This window comes from Triticum dicoccoides, chromosome 3B (genome assembly GCF_002162155.2).
Source record: "Triticum dicoccoides isolate Atlit2015 ecotype Zavitan chromosome 3B, WEW_v2.0, whole genome shotgun sequence".
In the NCBI taxonomy this organism is placed as follows: Eukaryota; Viridiplantae; Streptophyta; class Magnoliopsida; order Poales; family Poaceae; genus Triticum; species Triticum dicoccoides.
The window spans coordinates 771,751,418-771,761,805 of NC_041385.1; the positions used below are offsets into that span (position 1 = coordinate 771,751,418).

Here is a 10,388-nt window from a genome sequence, read left to right on the forward strand (position 1 = left end):
GACTGCGGGCTGCGGAGGGACGACGTGCTGGCTAGCACGCCGCCGCTTGGCGCCGAGGACGTGGGTGGCGGCCACCACCGACACGACCTGCGCCTGGCTCGGGACAGGCGGCTGCTGGGCCGACGTGGGCGTCGCGGAGGCGGCGACTGGGGGCGGGGCGACGGGCGGGGCAAGGGAGGAGGCGAGCGTGAGGACGGGGGCGGGCGGCGGCTCCATGGCGCGCGGCGGCCGGCGGTGATTGGGGGCAGGGCGACGGGCGAGGCAAGGGAGGAGGCGGGCGACGAACCTGATTTTTCTCTCCCGCGCGCGCAACAGACAAATAGAGGTTGGGGCTGTTTCCCCTCTCAAACACTTACTTTTAGAGGCTGGGAGAGCGATCCGGGCTCTAACCCTTAAAATTGTTTACAGGTTTAGGGGTTAAAGGGTTCTAGTCTTTGTGTTTTTTTCGTCTCAACACGTAAAAAACGGTTATTTTTGAGGGTTTAAGGGTACTACTAGTAATGCTCTTACACCTTCAGTTTCGTCAGTTCCAGCCTGAGTTGCATCCCTTGCTTCAGTATAGGAGTGTGACAGTATGTTCTGTAGGCGCACTTCTTCACTAGAGCCAAATTAACGATTACGTACTATGTGTCTATGTCAGCTACCCTAATTTCAGTCTAAAAAAAGCTACCTTAATTTCATTAATTAATGAATATATTTATTTGTGGTAGTATGATCTGCTTGACTTCTAATCAACACAGCTAACAGAACTGATGGGTGCTCTGAATTCTGATACATACTCCCAAAGTTCCGATTTATTCGTCATGGTTTTAGTTCAAATTTTGAACTAAACCCACGACGAGTAAATCGGAACGGAGGGAGTATATCCTACGGCCAAACTATTAGTACCCTTTTAGCAACAAAATCTACTATTGGAGTAGCCTCTTGGGCTAATAAATCTATAAAGCGCTCTCTATCAGAGTAAGTATATATCATGCTACTTACCCTGTGAACTCAAGAACTCCATAAAGCTGAGATCAGAGTATATATCAATCAGGCTACTAAGGCAAAATTGCATGCTGGCTGGCATCAGGCAAAAACTGCCAACAACAACAACAACATAATGATTTGGTAAGAAACTCTTTCCAGCTGAGACCAGCATAATGCATAGCACAAATAAAAATATGGTGCATAGAAAATCTATGCATGCTGACAACAACAATAACAACAACAACAACAACAACAACAACAACATAATGATTTGGTAAGAAACTCTTTCCAGCTGAGACCAGCATAATGCATAGCACAAATAAAAATATAGTGCATAGAAAATCTATGCATGCTGACAACAACAACAACAACAACATAATGATTTGGTAAGAAACTCTTTCCAGCTGAAACCAGCATAATGCATAGCACAAATAAAAATATAGTGCATAAAAAATCTATTCATGCTGACAACAACAACAAAAACAACATAATACACAAGGTTGGACGAACCAGAGAGGCCAGACAGCTATGCTGACAATTGACTACTAAAACGTAAAATAAGACAAACACTATCAAATTCGATCTGTTGCGTCCACCCACATCCCACAAAAAACTTGTCTTGGCACACTAAGCATTCCCCAAAAAAGGTTTTTTAGCTGCTGCCAGGTCCTTACCACAACACGAAGTCGCTGCCAGGTCTTGTACAAAGCTACTGTACAAACTAACTTACAGGGATCCTTTCTGCTTTGTAGTAGTACTGGAGGTCAAAAGGGTCAGCAAACCCAAAATCACAAGCTATCTGGTGGCAGTAAGCCGGACCTCCACCGCCATCAGTTAACGGGCTCTTGAAGAGCTGCAGTTTGCAAGATTTGTTGTTCCACTTTGCGCCGGTCAGAGGCTTCAGCTTGGCATTCAGACCATCATCCCCAGGAGAGAAACATTCCTCGGCCACCACGACCACCATCTGCTCCAGCACCCGTCCTCTCTCCGCGATGAACTTGAGGAAAGCAACCTCGCTTCTCGACCCTTGGAACTCGTAGAAGAACACCTTCTTCATGCTCTGCACCACGCATTTGATGGGACCATCCTCCTGCCAGAACTTGAGATTGACCTTGCCAGTGGGCTCTTCAGATATGAGAGGGGACTGCAGATGAAATCAATCAGTGCTTACATAGTTTGATGTGATATATGTATAATATATGAGCACATAACTACATATAATGCAGCAGCGGCAGGCCATCAATCATAAAACTAATCTTAGTCATAGCTCTGACCATGCTTGATATACAATCAATTATGACCATGCTAGATATACCATTGCCACTAGTATTGCAAAATTGCCAATGCAGCACGTGTATCTAGTTAAGTTAACCAAGTTTACATGGACATGGAGCGTCTCCAGGTTGGGGAAGCATCTGAGGAAGCCTGGCACTTTCTTCACAGCGCTGCGGACACCGAACTGCACCTCCATGGCCAAAATCTGGACACTAGGGACAACCTTCTCCTTGCTCCCAGCCTGCAATGCGCCCAAGGACAGATAAACTAATTGGCATTATCAATTCACATAGGTACAGACATGCAAATCAAATTAGGATCTGCTGTGAGCTGCATACCACTATGACGGTGTCGCTAATCCCCAATTCCTGCCCTCCCGGCTGAAGGTATCCCATCACACGCAGGTTGGGTGCACGGCCAATCTTGATACTGGAAGAGCGTTTCTTTTTCCCGGGGGGAGTGGGCTCGGCCCTGGGAACAGTTTCCCATTGGAACAGCCTCTCCAAGCGAGGGGCATCCACCACGTCGATGTACTGCAAGCAGGTAAGGGCCAGCTGAAGACACCGCAGGCTTTGGCTGACAAGGCGGAGGCGCACTCCGCTCTGGCTCCACATGATGAGGAGGAACTCCAGGACGGGGCTTCTCTCGAGCATGAAGGCCAGATCACGGTCCTCCATGACAGTCATGCAAAGGCCGAGCTCCAGGAGGTTGGGGAATCTGGCACCGCGCGGTACGGCGGCGGTGTCCGGGAGCCTCCAGACGCCGAGGTAGAGGCGGGTGAGGGAGGCGCAGCTGAAGAGCGTGGCGGGGAGGCGCAGGTCAATCGGCCAAGGGCGGTTGACAAAGACGAGATCTTTGACCCCCTTGGCGACGAGGGTGTCGATCCAGCGCGCCATCTCGCCTAGGTGCTCGTCCATGTTGCTGCAGGTGAGGTGGACGAAGCGGAAGGGGCCCGGGTGCGCCGCGAGGGCGCTGGACACCGATGCGGTGACGGCTCGGGGAGAGGGAGCGCCGATGATGAACGGGCCGGACGCGCCGCCGTCTGGAAGCATATGGCTGTCGACAAGTGTAAGGGGCGCCGAGCGCCAGAGCGGGCGCCAGCGTGAGGCGAGGGCGGCGGTGCGCGCGGCGTCCTTGGCGGGGAGGCGGGAGATGATGTCGAGGAGGACCACGTCGGGGAGGCGGCTGATGCGGTCGACGCCGTCGGGGACCCAGGAAGCGCCGGCGAGCGAGAGGGTGGCGGTGGGGGAGACGGGCGGGGCCGGGAGGTAGCGGTGCACCATGTAGAGCATCATGTTGGAGCCGAGATCCAGCGTCTCAGGGTCCTGGCCATGGCGCTCCAGGTCGGCGCGGATGTCGCTCCTAGAGATGACCCCGGAGGGGCCGAGGATCACTCGCGGGTCCATCTCCATGGCCGCCGGCGGAGGGGGAGGGGGAGGGGGGGAGAGGCGACGGCGAGGGTTTGGTTCGGGGAGCAGTGGGGAATGGAGGAGTGGTGGTGAGAGTGAGATATTGGGCCAGGCAAATGTGGGAAACGGAAGCAGGCATCTCCTGGGCCCATGAAACAGCTTCTGGTGATTTATTTTTTGAACTGAGCTTCTGTCCAATTTGATCGAACGACGTCCGTGTTTACTTCACATTGAAATCCCAAGGCAAGGCACAACGTCCGTGTTAGTTCGTTCAAATTGTGTGGTTTCCTTTTTCAGCTTTTCATGTTGCATGTATATATTTTTGCAGGATTTCATATTATATTACGTATAAGGAAACCGAGGCGCGACTTTCAGTTTACAATGTTAGCTACTCCCTCCTCTCCAAAATGTATGTTCAAGGCAAAAAGAAGAAAATTCACGGTTTGTTCCGCAAGACGATCCCCAGATGTGAGGGCCTCGAGCTCTAGGGGTGCAGAGAAGACACATTGGAAGCGGTTGTGGAAGAAGCCATGCCCGTCGAAGGTTCGTAACTTTTGGTGGATGGTTATTAAGAAATGTGTTCCCTGCTATGTCATCTTACATGACAAACATATGAGTGGGTCGCTTTTTGCGAGACTTGCAGCCTAGAGGAGTCTATCACACATGCCCCCTTTTGAATGTACATGGGCCAAGCTTTTGTGGCAAGGGATCAATAAGTTGACGGTTCTCAAGGTCCCGATGCTCCATCCCACTTATGGGCAATTGAACTAATTAAATTAGTCAAGGTGAATGGTAAAGAAGCACATATTATTTATGTGGATGCTGGGAGGTCTTAGGTGAGATGAATGAGAGTAGAGGTGATCAATGGCGGATATGTAATCCGCCCGACCAAATGCCGAAGATTATGATTTCTCCAAGTTATCCACGCGTACTAAGTAGTAAGAAAACATGTAGCCCAGTACATCGGAGCAATGAAGAATATGAAGTGAAATTACAGAAGTCTAAGGACGTTGCATTAGATCTAACCTAGATGAGAGAGAAGAGGTGGCCAACTTGGAAGAGGGCAGCAACCAGGGTTGTTTCTGGTGCCTCATGATGCACCATCTGCCCCCCCCCCCCTATATATATGTGTCCCAAAGGGGGCCGACCTACCCCCCTTGCGCTAGAGAGTCCTATTAGGACCCCCCACCCCACCATGTGGCATTCTACAACACGTCAATGACATAACCTTCTACAAGTGATTTTCTTCGTGGGAGATAGTCTCCATCAAAGGGGGGCACCTTGTCCACCACAAATACATTGTAGGCAAGGGTGGACAAGAATTTGATTGGGCGACTTTTAAACTCATAAGATTTGTATATTTTTTCTCTCAGACCACAAACATTTTCAATATAATCTTCATGAATTGGGTAGGGGCGCAAATAAAATGGTTGTTCAATACTAGATAAAATGCCTCGCAAAAAAACTACCAGATAAAATGGACATAATTTGCACATACACGCAGATAGTTGTATTGAGTTGCATCTCAGAAAGTCGTGTACTACTGTATTGTTATGGTATTGTCTTGGTTGTGTGCATCACATGCAAGTCAGAGTTGGAGAGGAAGGTGGAGACCTGGAGGATGCTGCGATTGCTGGGACAACAACACCAATATGGTCGACCATGGTTGTGCCTGGGAGACTTCAACGAGATCCTGACCGGGGATGAGAAGATTGGAGGGGCAGTAAGGGCGCAACGGTTTATGGACAATTTCAGAGGGGCACTTGAGGCTTGTGAGCTTAGTGACCTAGGCTTTGAGGGAGACAAATTCACTTGGCGAAACCATAGCAAAGAAGTGGCCACATACATTTGTGAGCGCCTCGACCGAGCGACGGTCAACGCTGCGTGGTGTGAGTGGTTCCCCGAGTTCACCGTGCAGAACGGTGCTCCTCGCCACTCCGATCACAGGCCAGTTATTGTATGTACCAAAGGAGAAAATAAGAGAGATCCTGGAGGCGATCGGGGCTTTCGATTTGAGTCATGGTGGCTCCGGGAGGAAGGTTGCAGTGCTAAGATACAAGGCGCATGGGAGCAAGGATGCATGGAGGGTTCGGGTGACGTGGCCTCTGCCATGAGGAATGTGGTGGGAAGGATGAGAATCTGGGGGAAGGAGGTGGCAGGTGAGCTAGAGGAGCAACTGAGAAAGGCTCGTAGGGAGTTGGAGAAATGCATGAGGGCACCAGTGTCAGAAGAGAAAATTCGGGAGGAAGGCAGGCTACGGTGCCTTGTTGAGGAGTTGGAATGTAAGAAGAACACCAAGGCCAAACACCATTCTCATGTTTCTTGGTTGCGGGATGACAACAAAAGTACCAAGTATTTCATGGCGGTGGCCTCTGCAAAACGGAAAGCTAACAGGATAAAGAAGTTGAGGAAGGAAGATGGTGTGGAGGTGAAGGAAGGGGAAGACCTAAATAACTATGTGCGTTCCTATTTACAGAATCTGTTTACTTCTTCTAGGTGTTCTAGGTTGCCAGAGCTCATTGACAAGGTGCAGCCGAAAGTCACTAGTGCTATGAGAGGAATACTTGAAGCTGAGGTGTCCAGAGAAGAAGTTAAGGCGGCACTTGACCATATTGGGATCTTAAGGCCCCGGGACCGGATGGGATGCCATCGTTGGTGTACAAGAAGCATTGGCATTTCATGGGGGAGAAAGTTGTTGATGAGGTGCTCTTGGTCCTCAATGGTGTCAGGATGCCGAACGGTTGGAATGATACGGTTGTGGTGCTTATCCCAAAGGTCAAGAGTCCAAACAGAATCAAGGATTTGCGCCCGATTAGTTTGTGCAATGTGATATACAAGTTGGTGTCGAAAGTGATTGCCAACTGGCTCAAATTGGTTCTTCCGGACATCATCTCTTAGAACCAAAGTGCGTTTGTGCTTGGGAGGCTTATTACGGATAATGTTCTCATTGCCTATGAAGTATCACACTACTTGTTGAATAAGAAAAAGGGCAAGGAAGGTATTGTTGCAGTCAAGGCAGACATGAGTAAGGCTTATGATAGGGTGCAGTGGGAGTTTCTAAGAGCCATGCTGAACAAACTTGGGTTTGGGCCATGATGGATCAACTTGGTGTTGCATTGTGTGACCTCGGTTCGCTACCAGATCAAGGTGAATGGAACCTTAACAGAACAGTTTTCACCCACGCAGGGCCTTCACCAAGGAGACCCAATATCGCCGTACTTCTTTGTCATCTGTGCGGAAGGACTTTCGGCGTTGTTGCATGAGGCGGAGCAAGTAGGAAAAATTTCTGGAGTGAAAATTTGCCATAATGCTCCGAGTCTATCACACCTATTGTTTGCGGATGATTCGGTTATGTTGCTGAAAGCGAAGCATGAGGAAGCCCGAGAGCTGCGCCAGATCCTTGATCTGTACGAATGCTGCTCTGGGCAGTGTATCAACCTGGAGAAATCAGCCATTATGTTTAGCCCAAACACTAGGGATGCAACAAAGGCTCAGGTGAAAAATGCTCTGCAAATTCAGAGTGAATCTTGGAATGAGAAGTATCTGGGCCTTCCTGTTCACATTGGGAGATCCAGGAGAAAAGCTTTTGCCTTCGTGAAAGGGGCTTTGGCTGGATGGGTGTATGGATGGAAGGAGAGGCTTATTGCTAAGTACGGGAAAGAGACTCTGGTTACAACAGTTGCTTGGGCCATTCCCACATTCGCAATGTCATGTTTTTACTTGACCAAATCCTTCTGCGAGGAGCTTAGTTCCCTGATTGGAAACTACTGGTGGAGCCAATAGGACAAGGAACATACGACCCACTGGATTAGTTGGAACAAACTGATTAGGCCTAAAGCTTTGGGAGGGCTCGGGTTCCGTGATATGCACGGTTTCAACCTTGCTATGTTATCCAGACAAATTTGGAGGATCATTCAAAACCCGGAGTCCCTGTGTGCTAGGGTTTTGCAGGCCCGCTACTTCCCAAATGGGAATATTTTGGAGGCTGTTCCAAGGGAGGGGATGTCCTATGCCTGGTGTAGTTTGTTGCACAGGCTAAATCTGTTTTGGGAGGGCTATATATGAAGGATTGGGGATGGCACAGGCGTACGCATTTGGTTGGACCCATGGATTCCACGGCCTTTGTCCAGACGCGTCATCACCCCGCGCGGATCAAGCCTCCTGGAGTGGGTTAGCAATCTCGTTAATCCAACCACTGAGTCCTGGGATGAGCAACTGGTGCGGGACACCTTCTGGCCTAATGATGTGAAGCATATACTTCAGATTCCTCTTCGAGATGGTGTCCCCGACTTTGTGGCCTGGCAGTATGATAGCAAGGGGATCCACTTGGTTAAGAGTGCTTACAAACTCCACATGCAGCTCGAGCAGTCCAACAGTGATGGAGGGGTCGGTGAGAGTGATAGCAATCCTGGGTGTCTAGACTGAACTGCTGACGACTCCTGGAAGCGGATTTGGCGTTTACCTTGCCCCAAGAACATCTAGATGTTCACGTGGAGATTGAAGCATGAATCCCTTGCCCTCCGTACGAATGTAGCCCGTAAAGGAATCACATCCAAAGTACCAAATGCCTTTTGTGTGGGCTGGCAGACAAGGATGGAGCTCACCTTTTCACAAAATGCAAAACAGTGAGGGGGTGTGGAGAGACTTGGCTATGGAGAAGGAGAGAATGCATCTGGAGGAAATCACGTCCGTGCATGCTATGCTAGATTTCCTTTGGGGTCTGGATGTCAAAAAGCGCCTGCATGTGCTTACTTTCTAGTGGCTATGGTGGTCTAACCGGAATAATTTGAGGGAGGGAGAGTTACCCTTGGAGGCGGATGAGGTGCACTAGTAGAAAAACACCTATTAGTCCCGGTTTGTAAGGGCCTTTAGTCCCGGTTCATGAACCGGGACTAATGGGTCGTTACTAATACCTCCACCCATTAGTCCCGGTTCAAACACGAACCGGGACCAATGTGCCTCCACGTGGCCCTGTGCGCCGAGCCCAGTCAGGGGTCCTTTGGTCCCGGTTGGTGGCTCCAACCGGGACCAAAAGGCATCCACGCGTCTACATTCCAGTGGCTGGGGTTTTTGTTTTTTTAAAGGAGGGGGGTTGGGGGTTTTGGGGGGTTAATTTAGGTGTTCCATATATTGTGTTAGCTAGCTAATTAATAGAGAGAAGTGTCCTCTCTTATGTCTGTGCTTGGTCGACGCTACGTACTATATATACATAAGTGATCGAGAGAACCATTCAGTACAGAAGTTCGTCATGCATACCGAGAGAAGTGATCGATCGACCTCTCCTTCTCCGAGAGATTGGTCGAACAACAAGTTTTCGTATCATGTATCCGACGCTACTGGCTACATACATGTACAATATGTATAAGATCTCTTAATTACACAAACCCCTAGCATTTGAAATCAATTTCCACATGGTATTCTCCGGCTTTACTGATGACGTGTGAGGGAGTTCCGGACTAGGGGGTGTCCGGATAGCCGAACTATCATCATCGACCGGACTCCAAGACTATGAAGATACAAGATTGAAGACTTCGTCCCGTGTCCGGAAGGGACTTTCCTTGGCGTGGAAGGCAAGCTTGGCGATACGGATATGTAGATTTCCTACCATTGTAATCGACTCTGTGTAACCCTAGCCCTCTCCGGTGTCTATATAAACCGGATGGCTTTAGTCCCTAGGACGAACAACGATCATACCATAGGCTAGCTTCTAGGGTTTAGCCTCCTTGATCTCGTGGTAGATCCACTCTTGTAACACACATCATCAATATTAATCAAGTAGGACGTAGGGTTTTACCTCCATCAAGAGGGCCCGAACCTGGGTAAAACATCGTGTTCCTCGTCTCCTGTTACCATCCGCCTAGACGCACAGTTCGGGACCCCCTACCCGAGATCCGCCGGTTTTGACACCGACATTGGTGCTTTCATTGAGAGTTCCTCTGTGTCGTCACCGATAGGCTTGATGGCTTCTTCGACCATCATCAACGACGCAGTCCAGGGTGAGACCTTTCTCCCCAGACAAATCTTCCTATTCGGTGGCTTTGCACTGCGGGCCAATTCGCTTGGCCAACTGGAGCAGATCGAAAGCTACGCCCCTGGCCGTCAGGTCAGATTTGGAAGTTTGAACTTCACGGCTGACATCTGCGGGGACTTGATCCTCGATGGATTCGAGCCACAGCCGAGTGTGCCGCACTGTCACAGCGAGCATGATTTAGCTCTGCAGCCGGACAGTACCCTGGAGGCCGCACTCGAAACCGCTCCGATCTTCAATCTGGAGACGGCTGCGCAGATCGAGGACGAATGCCTAGACACCGCTTCGGGGGCTGCAACCTCTACGGCGATAGAGCCGAACACTGACTTTGTCCCTCATAAAGCTCGTGACTCCGAGGTGCCGGACTCCTCGCCGGACTCCGAATCTCCCGCGCCCCCTCGATCGAATCCGATTGGGCGCCGATCATGGAGTTCACCGCAGCGGACATCTTTCAACACTCACCTTTCGGCGACATCTTGAGTTCGCTAAAACATCTCTCGTTATTAGGAGAGCCCTGGCCGAACTGCGGTCAGGACGGTTGGGATGCGGACGACGAAGAAATTCAAAGCCCACCCACCACCCACTTGGTAGCCGTTGTCGACGATCTAACCGACATGCTAGACTACGACTCCGAAGACATCGACGGTATGGACGACGATGCCGGAGACGAACAAGAACCAGCGCCTACCGGGCACTGGACAGCCACC

At 50.2% G+C, this 10,388-nt stretch overlaps 1 protein-coding gene across 1 annotated transcript; it reads right to left on the minus strand.

Annotated features, from left to right (window-relative positions):
* Positions 1 to 1,399: 1,399 nt before the first annotated feature.
* On the minus strand, positions 1,400 to 3,720 carry LOC119278408 (F-box protein At1g60400-like). The gene is made up of 3 exons (XM_037559759.1): positions 2,583 to 3,720; positions 2,351 to 2,485; positions 1,400 to 2,113 (listed from the first exon to the last, which is right to left on the minus strand). Exons 1-3 carry the CDS (start codon positions 3,654 to 3,656, stop codon positions 1,691 to 1,693), a joined length of 1,632 nt encoding a protein of 543 aa, XP_037415656.1. The 5' UTR covers positions 3,657 to 3,720; the 3' UTR covers positions 1,400 to 1,690.
* Between the last annotated feature and the right edge of the window lie 6,668 nt (positions 3,721 to 10,388).